The 15,257-nt window shown below is 48.4% G+C and overlaps 1 protein-coding gene across 2 annotated transcripts in view; it reads left to right on the forward strand.

The window, feature by feature from the left end:
- Rims3 (regulating synaptic membrane exocytosis 3) overlaps nt 1-15,251 on the forward strand; it is a 42,654-nt gene extending 27,403 nt beyond the window's left edge. The window contains exons 3-7 of one of the 2 annotated variants that reach the window (XM_008835437.2): nt 3,278-3,419; nt 7,295-7,407; nt 9,345-9,446; nt 9,749-9,888; nt 11,811-15,251. In XM_008835437.2, the coding sequence (XP_008833659.1) occupies nt 3,278-3,419; nt 7,295-7,407; nt 9,345-9,446; nt 9,749-9,888; nt 11,811-12,023 (710 nt within the window). In that variant the 3' untranslated portion in view covers nt 12,024-15,251. The remainder of the gene's footprint in view (nt 1-3,277; nt 3,420-7,294; nt 7,408-9,344; nt 9,447-9,748; nt 9,889-11,810) is intronic. The other variant, XM_008835436.2, reaches the window with a different exon arrangement.
- Nucleotides 15,252-15,257: the final 6 nt, after the last annotated feature.

A 15,257-nucleotide genomic window follows, 5' to 3' on the forward strand; every position in this document is an offset into this window, starting at 1 on the left:
AGTCTTTAAAATGTCAATGCCCCAGCTTAGAGCTCTGTCCTGAATAGGACACAGAGCACATGTCCTGGTGCCACAGGCATGTATATAACCAACTCACCCTGGGTGTTGGCCCCGGAATTGCTGTTCTGGGAAAAGATCCCAGATGGGCACCCCTGTTGCCTCCAGGTGAGTTGGCTCAGTTCCCTGCAGGGCTGGGCTATGGGAAGTCACGAGAAATTCCTGGGCCTAGCCTTTGGGGTTCTGGATCTGCTTTCACCAGAATCTTGTTCTAGTTCATCTGTATTTTGCACTGGATATAGACCTGCCTGTCCCTTTGTTTCAAAACCTCTGCCCAATTCATGCCATGTAATGTCTAGCCTATAACACCAGCCACCCTCTAGTTTTCCTGCCTTTCTGTTCCCTTCCTATTAGTCTGTTACACTACCCTATTGCAGACTTTTAAAATCACATCCCTGTGCTCTAGAGGGCTAGCTCTGGCTCTGTAGCTCTCCATAGGATCTCAAGAAAGTAATTTTCCTGCAACCGGGCATGGTGGCACATGCTTTTAGTCCCAGGATTTGAGAGGCAGAGGCAGGCAGATCTCTGTGAGTTCAAGGCCAGCCTGGTATATATAATGAGTTCCAGGCCAGCCGGGTCTACATGGAGACCCTATCTCAAAACAAAGGAAAACAAACAAAAAACAAAAAAAGGGAAACTCATTTTCCCATCGTCTCAGTTTTCGCTTCTGTAAAATGGAGCTGATAATGTTCACTCCCAAATTCCTTTGAGATCTATTAATTCTCTGAATTATGAGAGCAGTGAAGGATGAGCTCAAAGCTTTGGAGTCCCAGGACACAAGTGAATTCATTAGGCTGGGTTTACAGGGACCATCCTGGGTTGACCCAGTCTCCTGTCCAAATGGAGTTTGTCTTTCAGCACCAAGGACAGCAGCCCTTCCCTCTGCAGGCTCTGGGCTCTGATCTGGGTCAAAGGCTCAGGACCATTCTGGAAGATGCCATAGGGCGTGTTACTGTAGGCTATGACTGCCCTTCCCTTGTATGTGATGGAACAGATGGGATGGCTCCTGGAATCCTTCTCCAGGGACCACTGAATTATTGCAACAACTTGGTCCAGTTCTCTAGAGAGAAGCTACATAAAGTTATTATTCCCTGAATCACCAGAGGCTGAGACTGGACAAGTCAGAAGCCAGTGGGAGAATTTTTTTCTGAGTTTGCAAGACCTTTTACTCTCACCCTAAAGATGTGAATCTTAATCTCTACTAAGTCACATCTCCAATAGAGGGAGCATTGGGAAGGGGAGAGAAATGATATGTCCGCAGATGTCAAGTCTGAGGGCCTAGCAGCTAGTCCTAGTTCTTTGGTACCAGAACCCCAGGCTCCCCATCCAGGAAATGGTGGAGAGGCCTGGAGAAGCACCTCTGACCCTTCAGAACTCTGCAGGTTCTCCACTCATAGGCTCATATGGGTTTGGGCAAGTCTTATCTAAGAAGGTAATTTTACTTCCAAATGGGTCAGAGCTTCCCCAAGCTCTAAAAGAGTGTGTTGAGGGGGTGAGGATGTGAGGGGGAAGCAGGGTGACTTGCAGTCCCTATAGCCATCTGTCTTCTAACTGGGTTAGAGGGGCTATAGCAATTAGGAGCCAGGGACAGAGAGAATTCTCCTACACCCACCATTTTTTACCCAGTCCTCTGTCTATGGTAGGTCACATACTATGCACAACTGGACATTGTTATGTGCAACTGAGTGGACAGGCTCAATTCTAAGTATTTCAGTTTGAAGATCACATGTATACAACCTGTTTGACAGTATACACTGTATACATATGGGTAAGACCTGGTAAGGCTTTGTGCCTATGTGATTTTTGTATAAAAGACATTATATATGAGGTGACTGTATTCATATATGTGATTGTCAGCACTCATGTGTATCTACCTTATGCCTGTCTGTGGGAAAGAAATATGTGGGAACTAAAAAGACTGTGTGCATGAGACAGACATATCAATGGTTTATTGATCCCTGGATGTGCTGGCTATTCTGAGTGTGGAAGCTGAGCAGATTTTAAAGAAAATGTTGTTCTTCACTCTGTCCCTGTTTTATCACCTCTCCTCTACCAGCATGCCATCTGATGGTGGTGTTTGCCCTGTGGCCTTCCCTCCTCCAGTGGGGACTTCCTGAAAGATTAGTAGGGCAAAGCTGGGGAATCAAGTCCTCCCGTCCTAGAATATTCCCTCCCCAGCCCACCATTGGCTCTGGGTAGGAGAGAAGGTTGCTGGATAACCAGCTTCTCTCCCACACTGCTTTCAGGACTGTACTGCTACCTTGCACTAGGCCACTCCCCACTCTTTTGGTCAATGCCACTAGGCAGTTTGCTTGCTCCTGTAACCAGTGGCAGCAAATGGCTTGTTTGGCAAGCCCTTATTTGGATATTACTTCCCTCCTTATCAAGATCCTCGGCAAGGGAGTTTCAGTTGGGGAGTCCCTACAAACCCCAACCTGTCTCCCCCACCTCCACCCAGGAGGAGCTCTGCCTAGAGGGACCATGCTGCAATGCTAAGGAGGTTGCCATGGAAACACAGGCAGGCTAGTGTACTGCTTAGAGAGGGGAAGTGCCCTGTGTTCCCTGCCAGGCTGAGGAGGGGGCAAGGAGCCTCTGAGCAGGAGGTGCAGAGACACGGTGGTGGTAGGGGTAGGTGGCAGAGGGCTCTGCTGCTGACTTCTCAAATCCAAAGTGGATACAGGTCAAGCTAGCTGTTCCTCCCGCAGACTTGCCTCCCACGGGTCTCTGGCCACCTTGAGAAAGAGAGTTTGTTCAAATAGCTGGGCTTCTAATTAGGTTTTTATATGGCCAGTGGAGGCATGAGAGAGGTGGGTTGTGGGTCTGGGTGGGTTGCAGTAACTGAGGATACTCAGAAAAGAGAAAGTAAATCTGGGAGAGAGGGAGGAAGAACTCTTAAATTTGGAGACAGGGTCTGAAATACAATGGGAAGACAGAGTCAGGGTACCTGGTAGGAGGATTAGGGCCCCAGGGCTGCAGGGCTCCTCTGTCCTCAACTGCATTTCTGTTCAGTGCACAGCATGTTGGCTTTGTCTGCCTCTGCTGTGAGTGGGCTGGGCCAGGTGTCAGGCTACAGACCAACTCTGGGGGTCAGCTCAGTAATGTCCCAGCCTGGTCAGTACCCTGCCTGCCCCTACTTGGAGGGTCACTTTGGAAGCACTCTGAGAAACCTTGGCCATGGTTTGACCTTGTTCCCTCTCTTTTCTTGGGGTGGGGATCTCAGAAGGGGCCACTAAGAAGCTGCGCAGCAACATCCGTCGGAGCACAGAGACTGGCATTGCAGTGGAGATGCGGAGTAGAGTCACACGCCAGGGCAGCCGGGAGTCCACCGATGGGAGCACCAACAGCAACAGCTCTGACGGCACGTGCGTGCACCTGCCGTTTGGTTTCCAGCTAAGATGTCTGCGTTCCTCTATACCTTGGCCTCCCTTGTCTGCTCCCCTAAACACCTGGTGCCTGGGCCCCAGGACTTCTTTTCCTCCCATTGGAATATCTCAGAGACCCTGGAACACTTTATTCTTTCTGTGAACCTGGGCCTCCTGCCTCCCATCACCCACCCCAGTGCCTTGTTCCAGAGGAGACAGGCAGAAAGGAAAATGTGACCCTAAATTCCTTTAAAGCCTAAGCCTATCGTCATGGCTTTGTTGAGTGAAGTGTTCATAAGTCACCTTGCTTGGAGTTTAGGGAAGGAAGAAAATCATGTTTTTAAAGCTGTTATATCTTATATATCTTACCTTGTGACTCAGGCAGGAAGTAAAATTGTAATGGGTCAAAAGCAGCATTAGAGAAGAAATAGAAAAACTCAGGTATAGACTGTGTATCAAGGAACTTCTAGTGAACTTCTGTTTTCAGTTTTTCATTTGGAGGTACACATGGATTTGTAGTAGGTCTTGGTGTTATCAAATCCTTTTCTTAGATGTGGGTGGAAGTAAACATTAAAGTCACTGATTTGGTATTCCATAGATCTGCTCTGAATTGGTGGAGCTGGGGTTTATGGATTTTTTGCTTCTGTTTGATCAAGGTCCTATAATTTCAGTATCAGGATTCTATGGCTCCCTTATTTAATATTCAGTGATCATGTCTCTCACTATACAGTAGCATCCTTGGGGAAGGGATTGGTTCTAAGACCTCCCCACAGATCCAAAACCCACAACTTCTAAAATCTCTCATATAATAAAATGGTATAATATTTGTGTATAACCTGCACACAACCTTCTGAATACTTCAGATCCTCTGTATAAATTCAGTAGTGATCCTTGTTAGACTAATTTTTTTTTTAAAAAAGATCTGGTCTCACTGTGTAGTAGCCCAGACTAACTTTGAACTCAGAATTCTCCTACTTTAGCCTCCTGAGCATTGGGATTACAGATATGCACCACCATTCCCAGCTTAAACTGTATTGTTTAATGAATAATTATAAGAAAAAAAATCTGTATACACTCAGTATAGGCACAACCTTTTTTCCTTCATATTTTCAATCTGTAGTCAGTTGAATTCACGGATACAGATGGTCAACTGTACCTTCTTCCATGGAAACTGAGTAGCTAATAGCATTTACTGCATCATACCTTGTACAGAGCATCCCTGGGTGCCCCAGACCAGTGACTCCTCCTACTCGGGAAGCCACATGCTGTGATCAGTGATCATTAACACTCAAAAGTATCCTGAGGGGATGTGGCTACCACTAGTATCTCCATGTACAAATGGGGAAACTGACACCCTGGGAAGAGAAGCACCTTATCCACAGTTACAACTCTTAGGTAGTGCCTGAGTCACATTTACACTAAGGCCCCTTGATTCTCTAATCTTTATTCACAATCTCTACATTGTCTACGTTAAGCCCCCCAAACTCTGAGACTTCGAGTTTGCACTTTTTGTTTCTTCTCTAGTCTCATTGTCATAAGAATGTAACACTAGGGCTGGGCATGAGAGTTTACACCTGTAATCCCAGCACTTGGGAGGTGAGGGCAGAAGAACTAAGAGTTCAAGGTTAGAGACTTGGCTACATAGTGAATTCCAAGCTAGCCTGGAAAAAAGAAAAGAAAAAAAAATGAGGGGTCTGCGAAGATGACTGAGTCAGTAAGTACTTGCCATACAAGCATGAAGACCTGAGTTTAGAGCCCCAGTGTTCGTGTAAAAGCTGGTTGTAGCAGCTTGTGACACGTCCTGCACTGGGGAGGTGGAGACTGTATACTGGCCAGCCAGTATAATCAAATCTGCAAGCTCCAAATTCAATGAGAGACCCCATCTCAAAAAATAAGGTGGAGGGTCTGGAGAGATGGCTCAGCAGTTAAGACCACTGGTTGCTCTTGCAAACGACTCAGGTTTGGTTCCCAGCACCCACATGGTGACTAACAACTATTCATAATTCCAGATACAGGGAATCTAATGCCCTCTTCTGACTTTCTTGGGCATCGCACAACACAAGTGCACTTACATATGTGTTGGCAGTACACTCATACACATAAAAATAATAAGGCTGGGCATGATGGCGCACACCTTTAATCTCAGCACTTGGGAGGCAGAGGCAGAGGGATCTCTGTGAGTTCAAGGCTAGCCTGATCTACATAGGGAGTTCCAGGCCAGCTGGGGCTACAGGGAGACCCTATTTCAAAAAGACCAATGATAATAATAATGATAATAATAATAAAATATTTTGAGATAAGATGGAGAGTGATGAAGACACCCAGAGTTGACCTCTGACCCTCACATACATGCATGTACACACACATGCACATGCGCGCGTGCACATACACACACACACACACACACACACAAAAGAATGTGACTTTAGGTTGTTGTTGATTATGGTCACTAAAAGTATGCACTGTGAAGGCTCTTCCTTGGAGTGGAGAGAGGCAGGTTCTCTGACAAGTATATTCCTCCCTGCCTATTGCTGGCAATGGCCCCCACACCAAACTGTCAACAGGGATTTTTTCTAGACCAGTGTTTCACGGCTGTAGCCAGGAGATCTTAGTACTTTGGTCCATTGTGGCCCCTGAGCAACCCTCAGCCAACCCTCTCTCTGTCTTGTCCCTGCTGGCCATACCCAGGACATCTGGGCTTGAGGACATGCTGACAGCAGTTGCAATAACAGCCATTTGTTGTTTCCTGTGTGTCCAGAACTTTCCCTGCACCAACTGTCCCAGTCTGCACCGTACCCCAGTGAGCTGGGTGTCATCTCTGTTTTGCAGAGATGGCGAGTCCCTTGATTCTCAGAACCTCTGTTTCTTCTGTAAAATTGGGTAATGGTTCCTACCATCCAGAGTGGTTGTAGGGAGTAATATAATACACGTGGAAAATTCATTGCATTGCCAGCAGTTGACCAGCTTTCAATCACTGTCAGTTTTTCTTGTTACCATTTCTAGCTCCCTACCCTGAAGGCATAGACCACCCACAATCACCTGCCATTCATCTCAACCCTGTAATTGAGTTATTTTGAGGCACCACATCACCTTACTGACTTGGGTTTTAAATTTATGGTCAAGTCAAACCTCAGTTCTTGGAACCTGTTCCAGGTACTTTAAAGTAACTTCTCTCTCATTCTTGACATTGGCATGCTCTTGTGAGGACATGGGTATCCAACAAGCCCTGCCTTCTAAGGGTTACCTCTGAAATCTCTGGGGCATGGGCTGGAATGTAGCTTAGTTGATGGAGTGTTTGCCATGAAGCCCTGGGTTCAATTCCTAGCACTGCATAAACTGAGCATGGTGGTACAGGCCTGTAATCCCAGTACTCAGGAGGAGGTGGAGGCAGGACGGTCAAGAATTCAGTGTCATCCTCAGCTACAAAATGAGTTCAAGACCAGCTTGGGATACCCTAGACCCTGTCTCAAAAAAGGTAAAAAAGAAATCAATGGGACTTAAAGATTAAATAGTTACATATCTTTGTTAATCGTTTTAATGCCATCAAAATATTTTTCTCTAAGCCAGACATGGTAGCACACACTTGTTATCCCAGCATTTGAGAGGCTAAGGGAGGAATATCATGAGACTGAGGCCAGCCTGGGCTACATACTGACTTCTAGTTAGCCAGAAGTATATAACAAAACTCTGTCTCAATGCCCAAAGTATTTTTCTTCAAGTATAGAAATGAGAAAGTTTATGTCAGGGTAGTGTATTGTCACTATATAGAGGAGAAACTGAGGAACAACACTTCAGGGGCAAGGTTCCTGCTTCCATCCCCACTCCTAGCCCAAGGCCATATGATACCCTCACATGCCCTCTGCTTCCTCCTGCAGGTTCATCTTCCCCACCACGAGGCTTGGAGCAGAAAGCCAGTTCAGTGATTTTCTGGATGGCTTGGGGCCAGCCCAGATAGTGGGGCGACAGACACTGGCAACACCCCCCATGGGTAAGTCTTTCTGAGGAAGGGCAAGTGGAGTCGTGGGGTCCACAGAAGAGTGAGCTCAAGAGGGCCCTATGTGTGGTAGCACAGGCAGCAGAAGGAGCCCTCCTCTGGGCTTTTTGTGCCAGGGAAGATGACAGGGGTCCAGGCCTCCCTCTACTCACTGTCCTGCGGCAGATTTCACAGATTGTTCCCTCCCTCTCTGCACACTCACTACCTGCTATGTAAACAAAAACACAGCACTGGCTACTCTTGATTTACTGATTCAATGTGACTTTGGACAAATCAATTGCTTCCCCTTTTTTGGCCTCAGTTTCCTCAGCTGTAAAATAGAAATGGTAATCTCCACTTTCATTCTGTAGTCTAACACCACCCTTTGAGCTCCCGTAAGACACTTTGCATAAAACATTTTAATGTTCTCCTTAGGAACTGTGGCTAATTGGACTTGCTGCTCTTAACAGTATCTGGTACCTAGAGACCTTTAGTAATTTTCTCATCCCTCTTCCTTGCAGTTAGGAAGCACTTTTCAAAGCCTGCACTGGGTTCTCTTAGCTGGCTCATCCTTTGAGCTCTCAGGTCTCTTCCCTATCCCCACCCCCACACCCCTGTCCTTTTAGAATTGCCTGCTCTCTAGGCTAGGTTCCCCACAGACCCAACCTTACCTTCACTCCTTTCCCCAACAGTTTGACCTGAGCATTGCCTGGTCTAGACATCCCTACTCAGCCCCGTCCAGATAGTGCTTGACCTTTGAGTCTGGCAGAAGAGGAAGGCAAGCGCAGACAATGGAGCTGGGATCCTATGCCAGTTGGGAACTCTTTCTAGGCACCATCCTGTCTTCCTTAGACAGGCCCACCTGGGAGCCCTCTAGGAAAGAGGGGCCCACAGGCTTTCTTCTGGCCTTGGATATCAATTTGCTTAATTCCCAGCTTTTGCTTTCAGGCACTTAAGGGCCTGAAGCCTGTTCAGCACCCTCCCTGCCCTCCAAGAACCAGACACTTTCATAGTCTTTAATGACAGCCTAGAACATTTATATGTGGTGCCCCCTTGTGTCCACAACTGGGAAAGACAGGAATACATTGGTAGGGATGTTGTTATTGAGGCGATCAATTGAGAGACCTTCCTTGAAAAGGTCAAGAATTGCTGGAGGGAATAGAATGGATTTCAGGGTGTCTCTGAACATAGTGAATCCCTGTTTCCACAGTATGCAAATACGAGAAATTCCAGGATGGCTAAGAGTATCTAACATGGTTGACTAAACCCAAAGTCTGGCCCATTTAATTTTTCTTGGATCAGGATTAGAATTCTCTATCCCTCTGAAGGCTGTCCCAGTGATTATCACATAATTCTAAATTCTGCTTACTCGGGATGAGAAAAGCTAAGAGTTTCTAGAAATCAGCCTGACTCTACACTCCTTACTCTCATGGAAAAACCTGTCCAGTGGGAGCCACAAACTCAGCTTTCAACACCCAGGCAGTGCCAGTCTGCCCTGCTCCTTTGCCAAGGATCAGTTGGGCCCCCTGTGTGTCCCAGGCAGGCTCACAGCTTACCATCTCTTTTCACTTTCAGTATCTGTCTGACATATACTAAGGAGAGTGGCTGAGGGCTGCCCTGTAGAGGAAGATGAAGGGCTGGAGCTTACGGCTTTCTCAACAGGAAGCTCTGTCCCCTACTTAGTGAAGCAAAAGCCTCCTCATCCACCAGACCTAGTGGGGAGTTTGGCAGCCATTTGTTGTGATCTAAGCATGTTCCCCTGAGGGTTATGCCCCCATAGCCAGTCAGTGCTTCTTAATCCCTTTGAAGCGGTCTCCCAAGAGCATGCAGTTTACCCCATCATACTCCTTTCTGGGGACACAGCAGCATCCTCTGAAGACCGGCATTCTCTGGAGCAGCCAGCTGGTCTGCCCAGTTGCACTCCACATGGACCCCATTTTTCTCCCTTGCAGGAGATGTGCATATTGCCATCATGGACCGGAGTGGCCAGCTGGAGGTAGAAATAATTGAAGCTCGGGGTCTGACCCCCAAACCAGGCTCCAAATCCCTCCCAGGTGAGGTGGAGTAGTGGGAGATTCGAGGAATGATCCTGACAGGGAAGGGTACTGGCAACTCTCAGCTTCCCAGGGGCTTAAATCAATGTTCTTGACCAAGGGTCACACCTTGCCTGAAAGACAAGTGAGCAAGGTGTGGAACAGGGGAAGAAGGGATGGGGTCAGTGTTTGACAGTCTGTCCTGCCTGCTGGACTCACTAATCAGCACATCCCACTTTCCCTGCTCCCCTCAAGGACTGTCTGGAGGGTGGGGACGAGGCAAGCTGTGACATGCCACCAATCACATGCTGCTTAATTTTCAGCCCCCTATATCAAGGCTTACCTGCTGGAGAATGGGGCATGTATAGCCAAGAAGAAAACAAGGGTGGCCAAGAAGACTTGTGATCCCCTGTACCAGCAGGCGCTGCTCTTTGACGAGGGGCCCCAAGGCAAGGTGCTTCAGGTCAGTATTTAGGGCAGTCTCTTGAGTACCAGAAGACATCATTTCTCAATTTAAAAAAAAATGTGCGCTTTAAAAATTATTACTTATTTTCATTTTATATGTATGAGTGTTTTGCTTGCACATATGCCCATAGAGACCAGAAAAAGGTATTGGATCCCCTGGAGCTTACAAATGGATGTTAGCTGCTATGTGGGTGCTGGGAACTGAACCTGGGTCCTCTGCAAGAGCAGCCAGTGCTCTTAATCGCTGAGTCATCTCTCCAGCCCCCAATTTCTAAGTTTTTTTTCAAACTTATGCTCCATCCTGTGTCAAGCAGTGAATTGGGTGCAGCAATTTACATTGTCTGTCTTGCTTTCTTTCCTTCCTTCTTATTTATTATTATATGCTTGTGCACACATTTGGAGGTCAGAGGACAACTTCGTGGAATCAGTTCTCTCCTTCTACCTTTACATGGGCTCTAGGAGTCAAACTGAGGTCCTTAGGCTTGCATAGCAAGTGCTTTACCTACTGAGCCACCTCACCAGCCCCTTTCTTCCCTCCCTCTTTCTCTTCCTTCCCTCCCTCCTTCTTTCCCTCCCTTCTCTTCTTTTCCTATATTACCATTTATTTTCATAACCCATGTTCTTTTTTAAAAATTTTGATTTATTAGCTTGGCATGGTGGTGCATGCCTTTAATCCTGGCACTTGGGAGGCAGAGGCAGGCGAATTTCTGTGAGTTTGAGGCCAGCCTGATCTACATAGCGAGTTCCAGGCCAGCTGGACCTATAGGGAGACCCTGTCTCAAAAAGACCCAAACATTTTTATTTATTTATTTATTTTTATTTTACGTGTATGAATGTATTGCCTGCATGTATGTAATTACACCCGTGTTGTGCAATGTGGGCAGAGGTCAGAAGAGGGTGTCAGATTCCCCTGGACCGGGAGTTATGGATAGTTGTTAGCCACCATGTGGGTACTGGGAACTGAACCCAGGTCTTCTGCAAGTGCAGCTAGCGCTCTTAACCACTGGAACATCTCTCTTGCCCTACAACCCTTGTTCTTATTTCCTATTGATTCACAAGGAAACTAAGATGGAAGTGAAACAGCTCCCCAGTCTGCACAGCTGTTCGAGAGAACCAGGATTTATTCACTGACCACCTCTGCTTTCCTATATGTGCTAAGTTCATTATGCTTCTCTGGAGGCTGGGTTTTGCTAGACATTTTCTAGAATGATCTATGTATTTCTTAGAAATGATCCTGTGAAGGAGGTGTGATTGTCCTCATTTTGCAAATGGGAGGCAGGGTTTCGGAAAGATGAAGTGACTGCTCAGCTGAGTGATTAGCAGAGTGGAGGAGAGAGCAAGTCTAGGTGACTCTCATCTGAGTCCTTGAGAATGAAATGCCTTTTTACTTGGTGGCCTGTTCTAACAGCCCCTTCCATAGATGAAGAACTTGAACTCACATGAACCTACAACACACTGGTAATTCTCTCTTGGCTCAGTCCTGGATTTGAACTCCAACCTGACACTCACTAACTGTGGGTGCTATGTGTGGAGATTAAAGGAGAGTTTGGGGACTAGAGAGATGGCTCAGTGATTAAGCACGTGTCCTGGAACAAGACACCCAGGTTCTAATCCTTCTGCCACAGATCACTGTGGATCACTGGGTCAGTTAATTAGCTCTTCTGTGAGTTTCCTCTGACTAGAAAAAATTCAACACAGCACCCCTGCCCACACAGATTGTTTTAACAATTGAAATGATGTATGTCACCCATAGGATACAAAGTGCCATGTCCTAGGTGCTCAGAAAGTACATGCCCAAATCAGTTTGAATTCTGACTGTCCCATCTGTGCCTTGGAAAAGCTCAGAGGTTCCTGGGCCCATTGCCCAGTCCTGGAGCTGGGGAAGTGGCTCAGTGCCTCTCTTCCTCCCCCTGCTGCCAGGTGATCGTCTGGGGAGACTATGGTCGTATGGACCACAAGTGCTTCATGGGCATGGCCCAGATCATGCTGGACGAGCTAGACCTGAGCGCTGCAGTCACTGGCTGGTACAAACTCTTCCCTACATCCTCTGTGGCTGACTCCACACTTGGATCCCTCACCAGGCGCCTGTCCCAGTCCTCTCTGGAGAGTGCCACCAGCCCCTCATGCTCCTAAGGACCTCACTGAGGACAAGAGGCTGGGGGCTGGTGTGGGGAGGGAGCCTGTTGGCCCCACTGCCCCTCTGTACATAGTCTCCATGTCTTTCTGGACCCCTCGTCCTGCTGCATGCCTGTTGGCTACTGGGCTTGTCCCAGCTGGCAGTGGAGACTGTAGTGTGTGTCTGTGTGTGTGTGTGTCTGTGTGTGACTACATTATATCTGTTCACTTGTCTGGGTGTGGTCAGTCCTGGTGACCACATGGCCTACAATCCGTGTGTCTGTATCTTGCTGAAAAGAAACCCAAAGGAATGTCATGTGGATACATCTCACCCCCAGAGACTCCAGGGGTGGAAGTGGGGGATGTGACCACTGGTCCTCCCTGCCTGGTTCCTGCCTGGGCATCTTATGGTAGTCTCTGCTTGGTTTCCTGTCTCGTCTTTTGTTCTTCTCTTTGCCTCTCCCAGCATTGCTGCTCTTTTTTGAGGAATGTAGCATCCATTGCAGCTGACCACACCTGGGCCCCTCTGGGAACCCCCTTTTCTTCTCTTTCCCCAAGCCACTCTGGTGGCTGTTCCACTGAATGCACTCCACAGCATGTGGCATGCTCACTCACTGCCCAGACCAGGGCCCTGCGAAGATAAATGATGTGTCTGGGGAGTAGGGGCTTTGAGAGTTTCTCCCTGGGACTGGCTGGTACTACCTCCTTATAGGCAAGACTGAGTTCAGGGGTGCTGACTAGACACCCTAAAGGGAAGTTCCGGGGCCTCTTCTCCCTCAACATCCAAAGGCGCTTTCCCAGTGGGTGCAGGAGGTTGCCTCAGATGGGTTGTTGTCTCTCGAAGAAGATGGCACTCCCCTGTCCTCTGGGCTTACCCCCAAGAGGGTATAACTTGGTAAGAGGTGTCATGGACAGGGCTGTTTGGTAGAGTAAGGAGGGCCAAGGCTGACTTGTTCTTTGCCACCGTTAAGAATCCTGTCTGACCTGGGGTTTGGCTCATGAAGCTGTTCTTCCCCGGCTCTGTCATCTTTGCTCATTTACAGACATAAGTTTCCATCTGGAGTTCTGACATACTCGGGCTCCAGCCTTCTAGCTCCATGAGCAGCCTGGCTCTGCATTTGAGGGTGCCACTGTTACCAGCTCTGTACAAGCAATACTCACCCCTGAGCCTCCCTGCCTTTCTGTGTGCTCTGCAAGTGCACTACCCTCTGGGTAGTGGTCTGCCCTGGGCACCCCAGCTGCCTCTGCTTTACTTCTTACCTTTATCTGTCTGGGGCTTCTTCCAGCCACTCGGAACCCTGTTAGGGGGACCAGTTCCTGGGTTAGGTCCTGAGATGGCTGCTGGGAGTCCTGAAGTCTGGTTCAGGAACACCACATCCAGCCCTCCATCAGGGTGAAGGGTGAGGCTTCCTGGGATATGGCCAAGAAGCCCTGGTTCCATGTCTGATAGGAGGAAGGAGATGATGGGGTAGGGGTATGGGGAAGGCTCTTTTTCTGCCTCCTCTCTAACCTGTCTCCAAGTGCTGCTGTGTCTTAGACCTAGACAGGGAGAGCTACCAGGGTAACTGTGAAGAGGCTGGGTCTGAGTGGATTCTGTTCGTACCAAAGCTGGGGTGCATAAGGCCATCCCTGCCCAAAGGGTCTCTTTGTCTGCCAAAGATCCTCCCCAGGCTGCAGCCAGAGTCCTGCATCCTCTTCCCAAGGAAAGGAGAGGAAGAATCTCCAGGGAAAACTTGGGTTAGGGAAGGGAGTAAGCAATACTGAACTTCTGTTCTTGCATTTGTAGAGGAGACACATTTGTGCAGGCAGGAGAGTGAGGAGGTGGCCAGGCTCAGCTTCCTCTTTAGGATGAAGTTCTCTTCCAGTCCATTAGGACTGGGGAGTGCATGTGCCTCCCATACCTCTAAAAGCAGGCCAAAGGGCTCTGGACTCTGACCCTAATTGGGAGGACAGGAAGGAAACCGGCTTGTAAAGGGTGTTTTTAGCTCGTGGTGTACTCACCTCTAAAGCAGTTGTCTTCTGGATGGTGTGAAAACTATTTGTAATGGAGGAGTATCAGTGACCCACTGGTAGCATAGATCTTTGCTGACGTGGCACTGACTCACTCTCAGAAGTGGGGGCTGTCAACACCCTCCTGCCTTGAGGGACCCAGGAGGCACTGGGAGAAGGTGGGAGCTGCCTGAAGAGCGGATACCCTGGGTAACTACAGGCCTCAGTGTCCCTTGCCTCTGAGGAGGTCAGCACAGGGGATGGTCTAGACAGAGGAGGGGCCAATGTGCTGGAAACTAGAACTGACCTGCTGGCAGTCCCTAGCTGTAAATTGCCCAGGAGTTGGGCACTCTGCTGTTCCACCTGTCTTATGGAAGGTAACTTCCCCAAAATTGATCTTGGGGAATTAACTCTTTTAACTTTTTATAGTAAATAAGTTATTAATCCCACGTAGATTTTCCCCCACGAGGGTGCAGTTGTATAAGGCTGCTGTGTATGTATGATGGGGAGGCTGAATTTAAGAGTTTACTTCTCAACACTCTAGATGCAGGGCTGCCCTCAGATGCCACTCTGGAGTTAGCTTGTCCCAGAAGAGGACTGTGACTCCTGGCCTTTCCTGGGCTGGGAGAGATCTGCCCTTTGAGGCAAGACAATGGGCTAAGAAGGAACTGTGTCCTTCTGGGTTCTCACTTCTGTGCATGGGGCCACCTCACATAACCTCTCACCCAGGTAAAAGTGGCAGTGGCTACAGAAGAGGGCTCCTGGTTGTCCCGTGTCCTTTGGGCCAGCCGGATTCATGGGTGAAATGGCTGAGACGGGAGTGGCCCTGCAGTGATGCCAGGCTGTGGGCAGGGACAGTGCTAGATGACTCAGAGCATCTGTCTCCCTTTTTCTGCCCTGCTCAGCCTGTCCCACTTTTGTCACAGATTCCTTCCCTACAGGAAAGTCTGGGGTGGGTCTTTGTGACTTGAAACAGGTTCTAGGAAATGGGTCAAGTTTTAGTTTGACAAGGGGCATTTGATCCTTCAGGAAAGAACCAGCTCTGATCCCATCCAGTCTCTTCTTCCAACCAGCTCCACTAGGAAGGAGCATTTAGGAGGTTCCTGGGATCCAACGGGTCCCGGGCAATGCCAGTATGTCATAGGGCTAAGGCAGGAGGAGGAGGGCTCAAGAAAGGGGTGCCTGGATAACCCCTCACTTGGGGAATCACTGCCTGTTGGAGCACTGGGGTCAAGCCAACTCTCCCAGGGGCTCGACCCCCAC

This window comes from Nannospalax galili, unplaced genomic scaffold (genome assembly GCF_000622305.1).
Source record: "Nannospalax galili isolate Female #2095 unplaced genomic scaffold, S.galili_v1.0 scaffold577, whole genome shotgun sequence".
Classification (NCBI taxonomy): Eukaryota; Metazoa; Chordata; class Mammalia; order Rodentia; family Spalacidae; genus Nannospalax; species Nannospalax galili.